The 16,351-nt window shown below is 43.9% G+C and overlaps 5 protein-coding genes across 5 annotated transcripts; all 5 read left to right on the forward strand. All coding sequences in view use genetic code 12, as the record gives it.

Moving 5' to 3' along the window:
• Window positions 1-77: 77 nt before the first annotated feature.
• Window positions 78-1,283, forward strand: FOB63_004642 (FAD-dependent oxidoreductase; the record flags this gene model as incomplete). Its single annotated transcript, XM_002614083.2, has 1 exon — window positions 78-1,283. One exon carries the CDS (start codon window positions 78-80, stop codon window positions 1,281-1,283), a length of 1,206 nt encoding a protein of 401 aa, XP_002614129.2.
• Window positions 1,284-4,155: 2,872 nt separating this feature from the next.
• On the forward strand, window positions 4,156-8,848 carry FOB63_004643 (Reverse transcriptase (RNA-dependent DNA polymerase) family protein; the record flags this gene model as incomplete). Its single annotated transcript, XM_066102420.1, has 3 exons — window positions 4,156-4,525; window positions 4,584-6,304; window positions 6,521-8,848. 3 exons carry the CDS (start codon window positions 4,156-4,158, stop codon window positions 8,846-8,848), a joined length of 4,419 nt encoding a protein of 1,472 aa, XP_065958270.1.
• Window positions 8,849-9,512: 664 nt separating this feature from the next.
• FOB63_004644 (uncharacterized protein) lies at window positions 9,513-10,220 on the forward strand (the record flags this gene model as incomplete). Its single annotated transcript, XM_002614082.2, has 1 exon — window positions 9,513-10,220. One exon carries the CDS (start codon window positions 9,513-9,515, stop codon window positions 10,218-10,220), a length of 708 nt encoding a protein of 235 aa, XP_002614128.2.
• Window positions 10,221-12,980: 2,760 nt separating this feature from the next.
• On the forward strand, window positions 12,981-14,816 carry FOB63_004645 (transcription factor domain family protein; the record flags this gene model as incomplete). The annotated part of the gene is made up of 1 exon (XM_002614081.2): window positions 12,981-14,816. The coding sequence occupies one exon, from the start codon at window positions 12,981-12,983 to the stop codon at window positions 14,814-14,816; it is 1,836 nt and encodes a 611-aa protein (XP_002614127.2).
• Window positions 14,817-14,930: 114 nt separating this feature from the next.
• On the forward strand, window positions 14,931-16,184 carry FOB63_004646 (FAD binding domain family protein; the record flags this gene model as incomplete). The annotated part of the gene is made up of 1 exon (XM_002614080.2): window positions 14,931-16,184. One exon carries the CDS (start codon window positions 14,931-14,933, stop codon window positions 16,182-16,184), a length of 1,254 nt encoding a protein of 417 aa, XP_002614126.2.
• Window positions 16,185-16,351: the final 167 nt, after the last annotated feature.

The following is a 16,351-nucleotide window of genomic DNA, read 5'->3' on the forward strand; positions in this document are numbered from 1 at the left end:
CAGGGCCTTCTCTATAAGATAATGCCCATTCCGCCAAAAACCTTCCAAAACTTCCGCAATACGTTTTCCATTGCTTCATGACGGTCGAAGCTAAGAAAATTCTCATCAGCGGAGCAGGCATCGTTGGCCTCTTGACTGCACAAGCTCTCAAAGCCCGTGGCGTGGAGTACATCATTTTCGACAGAGATCCAGACGTCCAGTTCCGAGAAAACGCCGGCTGGGCCATTACGTTGCATTGGGCGCTTGAACGGTTTCTTCGCTTGTTGCCCGCAGACCTTGCCGCCGAGATTTACGACGCCCAGGTCCGGAAAAACTTCCACACCCACGATTCGGGCACTTTCAAGTACATCAATGCCAGCACCGGCGAAACGGTGGTTTCCATTCCTCCGTCCAAGCGCTTGCGTGTTAGAAGAGAGCAGATCAGGCGAACTCTTTTGAAAGGAATCGATGTGCAGTGGAATTGCAAACTTACAGACATTTCGCAATCGGCCTCGGGTGTAACTGTGACATGTGCATCTGGCCAGACTTTTGTTGGCGATGTGCTTTTGGGATGCGAGGGATCCAACTCTGCCACCCGAAAGATCATTTGCGGGGACGACGGAGTGCTCAATTACTTGCCGATTCGGTTCTGCGGCGCCAAAGTGGAAATGAACGGAAAAGAGGCTGAGGACATCGCCCAGAGATTCGATCCGCTTTTGTTCCAGGGCACTGTCCCCACAAATGAGACATTTTTCTGGTTCTCCGTCCTTTCCACGCCCGATTATACGAAGACGGACGATTTGTATTACGCACAAGTCAACTTGTCGTGGAAATACGGCGAAAACGAGCCCTTTTCCACCAACGAAGAGAAGGCGGCCGCTATGTTGAGCCACGCAGAGGGCTTGCATCCGGATCTCTATTCGTTGGTATCTCGTGCCACCAGCGATCCACTGAAATTGTTGGAAATCAAGTTGGCCGACTGGCCCAAAGTTGAATGGGACTCTAATCATGGGAAAGTTCTTCTTTTGGGCGATGCTGCTCATGCCATGACAATGTATAGAGGAGAGGCAGCCAACCATGGAATCACAGATGTTTCGGAGTGGATTGAGCTCCTTGACCACTACTTGGCAGGCGAAATATCGTGGGAGGAGGCATCAGAAAGGTATTGCTCGCAAGTGAAAGCTAGAGCGGCAGGGGCTGTGCTTTTGTCTCGCCAAGCTTGTCTAGATGCCCATGATATGTCGAAAATCACCTTGGACTCGACGTCGCCTTTGCTTTCGATGAGAAAGAAGACAAGTAAGTAGCAGATTGTTATGGGAATCTTGCTTCTTCAAACCCGTTTGATAACGTACTTGTAGCGGATAGTTATGTAGATTACATCAATACTATGACGCATTGATATACAACACGGGTAAAGTAGAGAAGGCTGCCGTTTGATGGTTAATTAGAGTGATCTTTGCATCTTTCATACTAAGGCTGTTAAGTAATCACTATGGTCCCATTCAGTAAAGGCTTGCGTCCATGTTTATTAGGGTAGTTTGAAAATTTACCCCAGCTCATTTGAAAGCTGCATGAGGTTAATACCCTCTCTTATTGATCTTGTGTCATAATAATTCCCTCAGGTATCTAGTATATCAGCTATATTTTTCTCTTCTTCTGGATACCGGTTAAAATAAGACTTATCCTTCAGAACCATTATAAGGTGTCTTCATTTTTGGATATCATATTCAATGGAATTGATACTTGTTCTTTAAAGCTCAAATGAGAAGCAATGACCCAATATTCATTTCTTAGAACTGATAATTAGCTCAAGATATATCGTATATGGATTCTCCTATCCATACCCTACCCATTTTCTGTAACATAGCCTCTGTATTTCATAATTCAGTATTCTATACTTCTTACTGGGTGTTTCAACAGAAGAAAACAAAGCTGAGTATTTCTCAGAAAATATCCTACATTTTTGTAAAACGTGGACTCTTAGTGATAAAAATGGTCTTTCGTTTTTCATGTTTTTTTCTTCCATCTACAAGGTAGAGCCCATTTAATCATTCAACAGGACATAGCACTGAGTTAAACCGTAATTGATTGAGGATTTCGGTTGAATAACTTTGATCACTTAAGCTGAGCCAATTATTCAGGATTTATTGCTCATTGGCAATAGTTAAAAGTGTTGGCATTCTCTTAACCTTCTTGAGAGTAAATCGTCACTTTCTCCTTTTTCTCGGTTATAATATGGCTCTTGGTATGTCTCATTTGGGTCTTTCAGTTCAAAACATTGTTGACATGTCGATTTGGATAGTTATGTTGATCTTCTTCCATATCTAAGGCAGAGGGACTACCTTTGATTCGCTCAAATCAAAATTTAGAAATTAAAGGATGTCGAAGGGCATACCGAAAAGAACTAGAAAAAAGTCGATATAACGAATCGTACAATCAATCAAAATTTTGATAATTGCAGAAGATTACGCGGGATTTGTGCCCTGGTATTGTTTTCTGAATTACGGAATCAATAATATCCAAAAACAGTAATTGAATATAGATTAACTTTCCTTCTGAGAGCGTAGAACGAGTCTTTGTTTAACTTGACCGTCTACTTATGTTTTATGTACATTTTAAATTCACCCCGTCTTTCCAAAAGCACATACACGACAGAATAAGCATCAAGACATTTCTTGTTTCAGCAGCTAACCCCTAAAAGTAAAGGCTTCGCACCAGAAAGGAAACAGTTACATTCAAAGCCTTGTCAATTTTGATCATAGGGGAATAATAAATGCATGAAGAGAAGCAAAGTAAAAGAAAGAAAAATCGAGACCAAATAAGAAAAGAAGAACAACCAAAGAGCCGCCTTGAAGCCATTTTCACTACGATGCGGCTTATTAGTCCACATCATTCGAAAAGAATTTTCCATCCGGGCAAAAGTATCGGACGAACTACAATGTACAGTATTTCAATGGAACAGTGCACATATTCCAGTCCAAAAATGGCATGCAGATACAGATATTGCCTCCAAACCAGACCTTCACGTCAACAGAATAGATTCACGTCATTAAAAATGAGTCCCATTATTCAATGGCACCGCACATGATAACTAAACTTTCAATCTGGATGCTGATTCGAGGAAAGTCAGCAACGACAAGAATGGGAAAAAATACGAAAATTGTAGAAACGGAGTTGCCTCATTCTTCTCGGAAAGCTAGGTGAACAAGCCATTAGCAAACAACACTATTTTAATTTCCTTCATTTTTGAAGAGACAATACTGTTTTTAATGTGTAGTCCATTCATAAGGAAACGAGATCTGATTGGTATGCATGCGAGTTGATGTACAGCTTTGCGTCATGCATCAGCCGCTTTAAGAAGTATTTCTTGAATGGCACTACATTGACTGAGGCGCAGCGTTCAAAGGGCAAGAACAGGTTATATGCATCCGTGGAGGACTTCCCCGTATCCTTTGCATATAAAAATGCCGCACTTCTAACGGTGTAAACGTGCTTGTAATTGAAATAGGCGCTGCACGATTTAGGTATTCGTAAGCAAGAAAATGCGAGATGCATGCAGCTTCGCGAATACGGAAGCAGTCACTACGAAAACTGTTTGAGCAATTAGCAAGAGATCAAGAAAAACAAGTGGCGCTACAAAAGCAAAATGGATGTTATATCATTTATGCTTTTACTTTGTTGCCCTTTAAAAAAGACGTGAGTAATTTAAAGCGCAAAAGGATCTCCATTAACACTTCCTGTCAGACACTGTAATAGACCGTTGTTGAGAACTAGCAGTGGTATATACACACTGAACTAAAATTCTCTATTACTAATTCCTATGACAACACGGCGCCCTAACGGTACGTAAGATGTCATTACATATACATATCACCGCGGACGCAACCCTAATGCATTTGCATTAGATCTTCCTGTCACCATTGGATATATTCCTGACAGTGAAGTAAGTGCATGCATTAAACAATGGTTGCAAGGTGCAACGGCACGACAGGTGCACAGCAACGTCCTGCCGGTGCAGCCAACTCATCTCTTAAACGCCGTCCTATCATCTTAGACGAAGGACACTTCATATCTCCTCTCAAGTATATAAGATCACCATTTTTCCCTCTAGGATGGATTCTTCTCTAAGGATCATCCCCATCCCGATATATCAATCCCAATACACTTGCTACTCAAATGTCCAACACCTCTGACTCTATTGAAGGTTCCACTCTGTCTGAAGTCTCCTTCAGAGACTCTCATGGATTGATCTCTGGTTTACCAGCAAGAAGCCAAGGTGTGCATAGTGCTGCCACTACTGTACAAAAGGTTTCACAGGTTATGAGCCGCTCTAAAATCAATGAAATTAATCCATTTGATCTTAATGACGAGGTATTCTTCCCAGAATGGTACTACTGCTTCAAGATTAACTTCGTGAAGGCAGTACCTATTGCAGAGGACTACTTCAAGTATTCCCTTGAGGATTACCGACTTAGATTCAATGGACTGGTTGGGTCCATTAATGAGGCAGTTAATGCGGTTGAACAACGGTTTCATGAGTGTATTAGTCATCTTCTCGAAGAACAGTCACTCATCGATCCCTACACGTTCTGCAACCGTGAAAGATCGCGTGAAAATTGCTATACGCTACAATATCTTACGTGCAAAAGCAGTACATGGCGATTATCAACCACTATTGAACCATCTCCTCGCTGCTTCCACTAGTCCTGAGTTAATTTGGCAAACCTTTTTCAGGATCCTTACTACCTCGGTCACCTTCTTGAATCCGACACAACTTGAGGACTTTACTAAGTCTGTTCAACTGGCAATGACGCGTCTGACTGATGTGTCTACTCAAATCCGCAGATGGTACAAGACAACCGAACTCACAAGGAAACTGTTCTGCCCCACTCCTAAGGACACTACACGGAGATCACACTCCAAAAATGATGATAATCGGAACATGGGTAAAACCCGGAATGCCCACACTTATGTCAACAATGGAACTCAAGGAACCCACAAACGGGGACCCTACAAGACCAATTCGGACATGCACTCTAACGCGCAAAACTACCAGAAACTGAACAAGTTCAAGAGCTCTGGTACACCACCTGTCTATCTTGTGTACGACAATGATGATATCTCTGTTTATCCCACCCGTACCTTTATATTAGACACTGGATCAAGCATTCACACTGTGAATGATAAAGCGCTCTCGAGTAATGTATGTTCCACCAATCGCATGATTAATCATGGCGGTCTACGTCCAGTTGACACAGTTGGCACCTTGAAAATACAGTTATTGGACGGCCACCAGTTGATCCTTCCTGATGTGCACTACGTCCCGTACTTGCCCAACATCCTCTCAACCCATAGATTGAGAGATGCTGGTGACAGTATTTTCACTAACGCATCCCTAGATGCAATCAATTCACATACACAACAAGTTGTGAGCAGTGAAACGAGCGAAACTATTAATGTTCCTGCCACAATTCTTCCCTTTGAATCTGAGGATTTACCCTCAGATATCCTGAACACTCCGCACACTTCTACTAGTAAGTTGCCTAGTGTCCTTATTATCTCTACTCAATCATCTGAGGATCACTTTAGTGATGACTCTTCAGACTCTGAGTCCCTTTTCTCGAATGATCCAAGATCAGAAACCGAGTCCTATGATACACTCGATGATGCTTCGACTGGAAAGATAGATGCACTCTCTCAACAATGGCATAGTACTTTAGGCCATCCTGGCGAAACTCAGTTTAAAGCCCTTAAGAAAGTGTTTAATCTACCCAAATCTGTGGTTCATGTACCTTTAATCCAATGTCGTGGGTGCTGCACCTCCAAGACTGTTAATCGCTTTGCGAAGACATCTCGAGGACACACATCTATTACTCGCCCCTTTGAAGTCATCCATGTGGATGTTTGCGGTCCCTTTGATAACCCCAAGGCGCACGACAATGCCCGGTACTTTCTCACTATTGTCGATCGATTCTCCCGGTTCGTTACTGCTATCCCATTAGCTCGCAAAAGTGAAACGTCTACTATGATCCAAGATTTTATTCGTCAAAGCTTCACGGAGCTCCGTGCCACTCACTATCCGAAACAACTTCGGTCGGATAATGGTTCTGAAATTTTCAATGATAATCTCACGGAATTTCTCAAGGCCGAAGGTATCAAACTTTGCCCTACTCATCCTCATAGTTCTGCTGAAAATGGCATTGCCGAACGAATGCATCGCACCCTTCAAGATAAAGTTCGTACACAAATGACACATGGCAATGTTCCCCTATTTTCTGGTCCGAAGCTCTTCGGTACTCCGCTCTCATCCTTAACTGGACACCTCGTGTCAACTTACTAAATGAGACACCCATTCGCCGTTGGTACAACGATGACCTGCTCACACGTCCTGAACTTTACCCCTTTGGATGTACCGCATTTGTCACGATTCCTCTCGACATTCGTACCAACAAGATGGCCCACAACTCCCTTGAGTGTGCCTATCTCGGCCCTGACTCTCAACGACTTGGCCATCGATTCTTCAGCTATGAGCTTATGAAAGTATTTGGCTCTGCTCAGGCCATTTTTCGACCAAACGAATTCTATTTTTTTCCAATATGCCATTAACCCCGATAAACTTCCGGTTAATCACAACCGCCTCCCTACGGCTTATCTTCCGGGCATTAAAGTCCCGCCACCCTTTCAACGTCTTTCCGGACAAGACATTTACAACGATACTAATGCTCTTTCTGAGCTTTTCCTCGAACAGACACCATCTACCACTCTGTCTGTAACTACACCAATTACCGATTCGCCGCCCGTGGTCCCGGCGGCTTCTCCGACTCTCCTGATCCCAGAGTCTTCCCCTATGCCTCCTCGCAAGGTGGCTAAGAAGAAGCGGTCGCTGATCCCTTCTACTTCTTCTGCGCAGTCGCTGACCCCTTCTGCCATCCCACTGACTACGAAGAAATCCACTTCTAAGCAATCTGCTTCCACGAAATCCTCTCTCAAGTCATCCACGACGCTCACCCCGTCTCCACCCACTAAGTCTCCTTCTGAACCCTACTACCGTACTCGGAGTGCTACTGGTTCACTTCCGTCAGATAGGCGGTTATCCACCAAGGGGGGTAGTGACCGCTCTCTCACCTTTCCAGTTACCTTACAATACGTGAAAACTGCCAAATCGAAGAAGCGTCCCCATGAACTAGTTCTCCTAGTTCAACTGGCTAACAAGGTGGATAAACCAAATCTAAAGGAACCCATTCCTACTCCAGCCACAATCTTATATGCTGCGACCGTATATGCTGAAAACAAACTCAATCACTCAAGACCAATACCTAACTCATATACTGAGGCAATGAGAGCCGCAGATAGAGAGTATTGGACCGAAGCTTGCAATCTGGAAATGCAAGCACACTATGAAAATGGCACGTTTACACTTGTTCCGTTGCCATCAAATGTTAAACCCATAGGTTGTCGCTGGGTTTTCAATATCAAAGACAAAGGTCTCTATAAGGCCAGACTAGTAGCGAAAGGCTATACTCAACAGGAAGGAATTGATTATGAGGAAACCTTTTCCCCTGTGATAAAACACACCAGTCTACGTCTTCTCCTTGCTATAGCTGGCAAACACAAGATGCATGTACACCAAATGGATGTTAAAACAGCTTTCTTGAACGGCGTTCTCAAGGAAGAGTTGTACATGAAACAACCTCCAGGATACAAAGCAGTTCCCATGAACGCCAAGGACAAAACAAGTGAGTATGTCCTCAAATTAAATAAGTCCATCTACGGTCTAAAACAAGCTCCCTTGGTCTGGAACCAGACCATTAACAAAACACTCAGATCTCTTGGCTTTACAAGATCTGTTGAAGAGCCATGCATTTACTACAACTTTGAAAATAATGAATCACTCTTCATTGCACTCTATGTTGATGATATGCTACTTATTGGCACAAATCTTAAGAAAATCACTCGACTCAAAATACATCTAGGTCAGGCCTTTCAAATGAAAGATCTTGGTGTTGCTGGTAAATTCCTTGGTATGAACTTGAATGTATCATCCACTGGAATTGTAGTAAACATGGAAGAATATATCAACAATCTTCTACTTGAATATGGTATGGCGGATTGCAATCCCGTCAAAACACCTGCCAACAAAACTAACCTAGATGATCTAGCAGACAGTTCTGACGCAACATGCGATGAACACGAATACCGATCTGTTGTTGGCAAGTTACTCTATGCTGCCAATACTGTTCGATATGACATCAACTATATTGTTCTGAAATTGTCTCGCTATCTTGCATCACCTAAGGAGAAACACATGGAAGCCGCCAAACGTGTTCTAAGGTACCTCAAAGGAACGAAGAAATTTGGCTTGTACTATACTCCAAACTCACCAGATGAACTTATATGTTACTCAGATGCTAATCTTGCCTCTGAAACTGACACAAAGAGTCGCTCAACTACGGGCTCAGTTATTCTTTATGGTGGATCCCCAGTAAGCTGGAGATCTAAACTACAAACTCTTGTGGCTCTTTCTACAGTTAACTCTGAACTCTTTGCCCTATGCTTTACCACTCAGGAATGCGTTTGGTTACAGAACTTAATGGAAGACATAAAGATAACACACAACACAAAACTATACTGTGACAATCAACCAGCTATCAAAACGGTACAGCTGGAAGTCGCACTAGAAGGAACAAAGCATATACGACGCAGAGTTGACTTTGTTAAACAACAAGTACAATTCTCAACTGTACTGCTACAATACGTTCCCACAAAATTGAATTGTGCAGATATATTTACTAAGGCACTACCAGATCCACAGTTCACAACCTTACGTCAACGCTGTGCATCAGGTATAAGACCTACTGATCTTCTATAACCGATACCGAAGTTCACCTTCAAGGGGAGTGTTGAGAACTAGCAGTGGTATATACACACTGAACTAAAATTCTCTATTACTAATTCCTATGACAACACGGCGCCCTAACGGTACGTAAGATGTCATTACATATACATATCACCGCGGACGCAACCCTAATGCATTTGCATTAGATCTTCCTGTCACCATTGGATATATTCCTGACAGTGAAGTAAGTGCATGCATTAAACAATGGTTGCAAGGTGCAACGGCACGACAGGTGCACAGCAACGTCCTGCCGGTGCAGCCAACTCATCTCTTAAACGCCGTCCTATCATCTTAGACGAAGGACACTTCATATCTCCTCTCAAGTATATAAGATCACCATTTTTCCCTCTAGGATGGATTCTTCTCTAAGGATCATCCCCATCCCGATATATCAATCCCAATACACTTGCTACTCAAATGTCCAACACCTCTGACTCTATTGAAGGTTCCACTCTGTCTGAAGTCTCCTTCAGAGACTCTCATGGATTGATCTCTGGTTTACCAGCAAGAAGCCAAGGTGTGCATAGTGCTGCCACTACTGTACAAAAGGTTTCACAACCGTGCGTCCTGTATCATACCGAACCCTGTTACTGGATATAAGTAGTTTGCATTATTCTCACTCAGTCCCAGCACAAGGATGAAATTGACCCTAGTGTTTTTGTCATTCTTGGGAACTGGCTTTTGCTTTGCCTCTCCTATCATGATTGGGGATGCCTCTGATACAGTTCCTCCCATCGTGCTTGAAGATACAGACGGAAACTCCATTACCAGTATGTATATAAGTATAGATCTTGATAGGTACGTCACGATTCCACAGTGGGAAGTCGACCAAACTGACTGCTGGTTGAATGTTTCTTACATCCCGATGGGGAACGTTATTACACCTACAATGGAAGTTTCGAGAGATGGAAGCCGGAGCCTCGCCAATTACGTGACCTGGGTTGATGGAACAGGTGAGTGCAGCGACACATCTGTTGGTCTTCCTTACTCAGCTTGGGATATAGGACACAACATTTGGCTTCATCTGAAGAGCAAAGACTGCGGTATCAAGTTGGGACAAGCCAACAGTTTTTACTGGAAGTACTGGGCAAATTGCGGAGATTATAATACAATAGCAGACCAAAAGACTATTTCAGGGGCCATCATGGATGTCATTGGACGGCTACAAGAAGACTTGATGTGCAACAGCTACTGCATTTCTTTGTCAAAAGGAGAGGCGTGGCTTGGGACTTTGGTTGTGGGACCAACCTCGACTGCTTGGAGAACTTTATGTGTTGGTGCTTATACCGGCGGGTGGAATAATGGGTGCTACTCTTTAAATTGGCCATGCTCGTGCTGGAGCTAAATTCGTGTATTTTTTCAATACGGTTATCTCTATATCTTTTACATTGGTTAACAGGTTTAGTTATGTACAATATGTATCTCGGGCTTTTGTAAGTATGTATTTACGCAGACCAGAACCTTAAACTCGAACAGTTTTCAGGATTCAAATAGACAGTGCCTTTTGAAGGCAAACGGTCTGCTGAGAAAATGTTTACCGGGCCTGTTAAAGGCACTGTTATGGGGAAATATGCTATATTAATGAATGATTTCCAACATTATTTCTGCCTCTTGCCAATGCATCTGGACAGAAAAATATTCCGTGCAATATTGCCTCAGGTTCAAATTTCAAAGTAGAATTTACAACAACTTCAGCAAAGTGAGCTGTTCCAAACACATTTGGTGACTATAAGAGCTGATGAAAGAATTCATAACCGACAAGAAAGACTTGGAGTAGACAAAAAGATAAAATAGAGCTAAGTATCGAGGCTAAGGGAAATGCATATTTATTCTCCCAAAAAGTGTAGGATCTCATAAATTTTGCCCGCCTCCTATACAGTGTTGACTTGAAAACAAAAAAATTCCAGAATTAAGTGGAAACTGCTACCAAGAATTTGCTTTTTCTTTGGGAACAAGCTAAAAGAATGAGAGTATAATACCAATATTTTGGATTTCTCTGGGTGGAGGCTACCAAAAGTTTTCGGGTAAAACGGGCTCTTCAAGCAAACATTTTTAAGCCATAATGCACAGCTTGACCCGTTCAATTATTACTCGACAGCATGTTCTCTTTGATACCCATTCTTCTAGCCTATTCAAATCTTGAATTCTGCGTTGTTACTGACTCGTCCAATATTGATGCTATTAGCAATCCTAACTGTATGAGAAAGGCTACAGTCTATGAATTTGGTATTCTGGGGTACACTAACTACTACGAATCGAAGAGTTGATTATCCTGATTACAAGACTGGTGTTGTGTGCCCCTTTGATATTTCTATGTTCTGTTTGGGTGTGATGCTGGAATGTGTAACAGCGTCTTCATTGGTCAGCTAGAGACGCAAGTTTCAGGAAGGGATTATTTCTTTGATAGGTTTCCCTAGCAAACGTCTTAAGGCTGATGTGGAGAATGACACACATGCGGCGAGAGCTTTAAACAAGAGACTTGACACAACAGCATTTAATAAGATGGGGGCAGTAACTACTTAGTATTAAAACGTTTTATGAGCTGAAACGGAACTTTGTGGTTGTGAAGCACAAAGATGTGGCTAGAATGAAGTTTAGTGTGGCGTATATTGAAGTGCTAAAACTCAACCAATGTAAATTTTTTCCAGATAGAGTAATTCATGCAAAAGCGCAGCTGAAATCGCCTTTTAAAAATTTACTATTATCCACATGCATTGTTTAATGTAGGACGAGGATGCATATGCACTGACAATGTATTTTTTATGCGTGATCTTGCGTGACAATGTTTTTTTGAGTCATAGGCCTACTATACCAGGACCAGATATTGTGCTATACGGAATGTATGACTTTGGAGAATGCATAAATAGATGAGTTTTGTAAGCTAAATGTCATTACACGTGTGAATTCGTGTTTCGCCCATGCTGTACGTAAGATGATTAGCTGCATGAAAGACGCCTCGAAGTTCACGAACGTGCATGATACTCCTTCGTAGAAGAGCGGTTTAAAAAGTGTCCTTCGTATAGAATTTGTAGAGCCTGGAAATCTGGAATGAAAAGACTCTGAGTCACGAAGATCCTAAAATACGTTTAGATTCTTCCACGAGCCTGATAAAATGACTAGTGAAAAGACGCAGATCCAAAGACTGATACGGAACACCTGACATATACCAACTTCTCAACCATAGGACATCGTCTTAGAGCCGATTAGACCACCGATACTGGCTGGAATGAGGACTATTGGCTGGAAAGATGATAATGTCACAAATAACACGATTGGATACTTGTTGTTCGACTGTACTTGGACTGTGACAAGGTTTGTATGGAATCCAGGAAATAGATTGAGCTGTAAACATTGTATTATCTGCCTGTTTGACTCAGTTTGAAGTGCATCTTCGGGTGAGTAGAGTATCTGCAAGAGAAAGAAGAAGGGCGAGTAAAACCATAATTCTACACTAAATACCATGGATAACAAAGACATCAGACTTAGACAAACTGGACAAATAGATAGAACTATAGACTCTTCAAAATGAGAAACCGGAATTGAAATTGAAGATAACGAATTGTCAATTCAAAGGCTAACTAGGAGCTTTTGGAGCTGTTAGCTAAGCTGTATGAATTGCTATCTTTCTGTATTTCTACATCCTCTAACTGAATCTCTATGGAGCTTGATTGTATCAGACGAAACAGATGGTTTCCTTATGCCTTTCCAGTTTTCACACTATCTAGCACAGGTTATCCAGGCACTTGAGAGGGAGCTGGGGCTGAAAGTAGTAGTTTCCTCACATGCTCCAATCCGCTGATACTGATGAAATAGGGCCCATAAGGGACTGACAACAGCAACTAGTAAACAGTCAGTCTGTCACGAAATGAACCAATCTATGGAAAATCAAAAAGCGTTCGATCTAGCTTACTGTTGGTTTTCAAATTCAAGGGCCTCCACAGACTCCAGAACAATCGTGGAAAAAACTTTATTTTCTGTTGTCAATTAAATTCTGTGATAAAATTGTGGACATTGTCAATTCCTCTGTTTGATATCACATCTTATCAAAACGTTTCGCAGTCATCAACGCAGGCATATTCGCTATCTTATCGCGCATCTTTTCTTCATGATCAAGGCCAGATCGTGCGACCGGTGCCACAAGCGAAAAGAAGAGTGCCGCGGCGAGATCCCGTGCGAACGATGCAAGAAGGACGGCGCCGCTTGTTTGTTTGAGCGGACGTTCAAGAAAAACGGCCGGCCGAGAGGGCCGGAGAGGGCCTTGACCAGAGGCAAGTACAGCAAGAACGGATGCGTTGCTTGCCGGAAACAAAAGAAGAAGTGCGACGAAAAGCGGCCGGAATGCGGCAATTGCACCAGGAGGCAGAGACTGTGCTGGTACGAGAGGAGCGGAAGAGAAGATGGACGGACTAACGATAGAGAGGAGAACCGGAGTGGACGGAATGGAAAGAGAGAGGAGAGTTGGAGTGAAAAGGAGCCAAATAACGACCTACAAGAAGAAGGAGTGATAAACGACACACAGCTACAGAGATGTCAGAATCCAACTCTCCAGAACCCAACTCTCCAGAATCCTAATCTCCAGAATCCAAATCTCCAAAACTCTCCCCTACCCGACCTCGCCCTCACGCCGTCTACGTTCTTCAGCGCCACCGAGAAGATGTTTCTCGACTCGTTGCTCGAGGACCCGCACGAGTCCGCCCAGTCGTCGCCGCAGTCTGACACCTACGAGGAACAGAAACTCACGCTCTTGCAATCGTGTATGTTGAGCACGGTCGGAATCCCGGCCAAAGAGGGCGAGCTCTTGTGCTACTTCATCACCAACGTGTCGATGCTCTTGTTTGTGGACAAAACCACCACCCGTTTTTTGAGCACCGTCATTCCGCTCTGTCTCTTTGACTCCCGTGTCCGGTACCCCGTGATAGCCATTGCCAGCTCGCACCGGGCCAACAGCTCGCCCAAGTCCGAGTTCGAGATCATGCGGGACGCCGTCAAGTACAGGGGAATGGCGCAGTGCTGTTTGGCCGGCCGCAACAGCGACTTCTACCACGACACGGAGAATGTGCTTCTCAGCCTTTGTCTCGTGTCGATCCGGGAGATTTTCGAAGGCAACTCGCTTTTCTGGAGCAGCGCCCTCGAAAAGGGCTCCGAGATCATCCGGCTCCGCGGCGGCTTGAAGAAAGTGTCCAGTGTGCTGCCGCTCTCGATCCAGTTGTTCTGCTACCTCGACCACATTTCCTCCTTGAGCACATGTGCCACGCCGCACGTAGACCGGTCGAAAAACAATCCCTACGCCAACTACAACGGCAACCACGTGGAGGACATCTTGAACTGCAAGTTTGGCTTCCGCTACGGCATAGCGGGCGAGCTTTTCAAGATCTTGGGCAACATATCCACCTTGGCCGGTTTGCGGTCGCACCGCCACAAGTCGGCCGAGCACGAAAGGCAGTTCGAGGCTCTCGCCAACTTGATCGAAATGAAGTTGCAAAACTGGTCTCCGTCGCACATTGAGTACATGGAGAGCTTTCTGTTTGACGGAAACGTGGACGCCGACAAAATGGCTCTTTCCTCGTATTGGTTGGCACTACAATGGTCGTCTTTTCTACGTCTCCACCAGATCCGCGAGGGCTACAATCGCAAGGATTCACGAGTGGCCGCGTGCCTCTCGATTATTCTCCGGTCGCTCAAAGCCATCGAAAACAGCACCGAGATCGAAAGCGGGCTTATGTTCCCGTTGATTATGGCAGGCGTCGTTTGCATAGAAAAATCCGACCGAGATTACATCTTATCGCGGATCCGGTCCATCAAGGAGAAATTGCGCTTCAGCTACATTGGCGAATTCGAAAACTTGCTACATGCCGTCTGGGAGCGAGATAACGACGAAGGAGATTGCGTCAATTGGGCCAAGATCCGCTTCTACCAATTTCCGGGCTTGGTTATGTTCTGATAAGCCTGCAGACACTCCCGCCGGCCACTTTCGCCCTTTTCCGACGCATATCTTATATACTCATCACCACTTTCCCGACATGCTTTCGTCCCTCCAAATTATCCATTTCCAGTCATGACAACTTCCTCTTGGAAACAGCTCGATGTCATTGTTTTAGGCGGCGGCCTTGGCGGGCTTTCTGCTGCAATTGCTTTAAGAAGAGCGGGCCACATCGTGAAAATCTACGAACGGTACGACTACGCGGGAGAAGTCGGAGCGTCTCTTTCTTGTGCGTCCAACGGAGGAAAGTGGCTTCACGAGTGGGCAGTGGACCCATATGAGGCCAAACCGGTCATCTTGAAAGACTTGATCAGACACGATTGGAAAACCGGAGAGGTGCAAGGCGTCTACTCTTTGGGAGACTATCAGGCCAAGTTTGGGTTCCCATACTACAATTTCCACAGAGTTGACATCCACGACGTTTTGAAAAAGTATGCCACCTCCAAGGAAGGCAAAGGTGTGCCATGTGAGTTAATTGTCAACCACAAGGCCGTTGAGGTGGATTTCGAGACGGGCCACGTCAAGTTTGAAAATGGCAATGAAGCCACCGCAGATTTAATCATTGCTGCAGACGGAATAAGAACGTTGACAAAGCCTCAATTAGGCATTACCCCCAAATTCCGGAATCAGGACTCGTCTTGTATCCGAGTTTTGTTTGACACCAAAAAGGTCAAAGAGTTGGGACTCGCTGACTTTTCGGAAAACGCAGCCATCGAGTTCTGGGGCGGTGAGGATAAAAATAAAATTGTCTTGTCGCCTTGCTCGGACAAGAATGTTGTGTCTTGTTACTGCTTTTATTCTGCCAACCCTGAAGACGTGAAAGACGGATGGCACAATGAGATTCTGGTGCAGCAACTTTTGGATTCGGTTCCCGGCTTGGATCCCAAGTTGGTGGAGCTTTTTGTAAAATGCGGCTACGACATCAAGCAATGGAGATTGTATGTGCATGAGCCACTTCCATATTTTTACAAAGCCAGCTCGGATGGTTCTAAAGGCGTTGCTTTATTGGGAGATGCATGCCATCCAATGATGCCAGATCAATCTCAAGGTGCCTGTGCCGCATTTGAAGATTCTGGCGCCTTAGGTTACATCTTCTCCAAAAAGTTCAACTTTACCGTTGAGCAGGGGTTGGCTCTTTACGAAAAGGAGAGAAAGCCACGTGTGACAAGAATCCAACAAGCATCTTTGAGAGCAAGGGAGAATCTTAATGAAAGGATTGGCTGGAGCTCCAAGGCATCTGGTCTTGATGACCTGAACAAGCTTACCATTGAAGAGGTTTGCGGATATGACATGAAAAGCCATATCGATGAGCTTGCGGCTCTGGTATAGGAATATGCAAATACTTTATATTGAATATAATATTTGGATAAAACTACTAAGATCAATTGAATCAAAGGTAATAGTTCCTCATCCCTTTAAATGATAATAGAGCAAAAACTGAATAAATGATACAACTAAAGGAAGGAATATAAAATACGTTAATTTTCATACCAACT

The sequence above is a fragment of the Clavispora lusitaniae genome (genome assembly GCF_014636115.1).
Source record: "Clavispora lusitaniae strain FDAARGOS_655 chromosome Unknown tig00000223_pilon, whole genome shotgun sequence".
In the NCBI taxonomy this organism is placed as follows: Eukaryota; Fungi; Ascomycota; class Pichiomycetes; order Serinales; family Metschnikowiaceae; genus Clavispora; species Clavispora lusitaniae.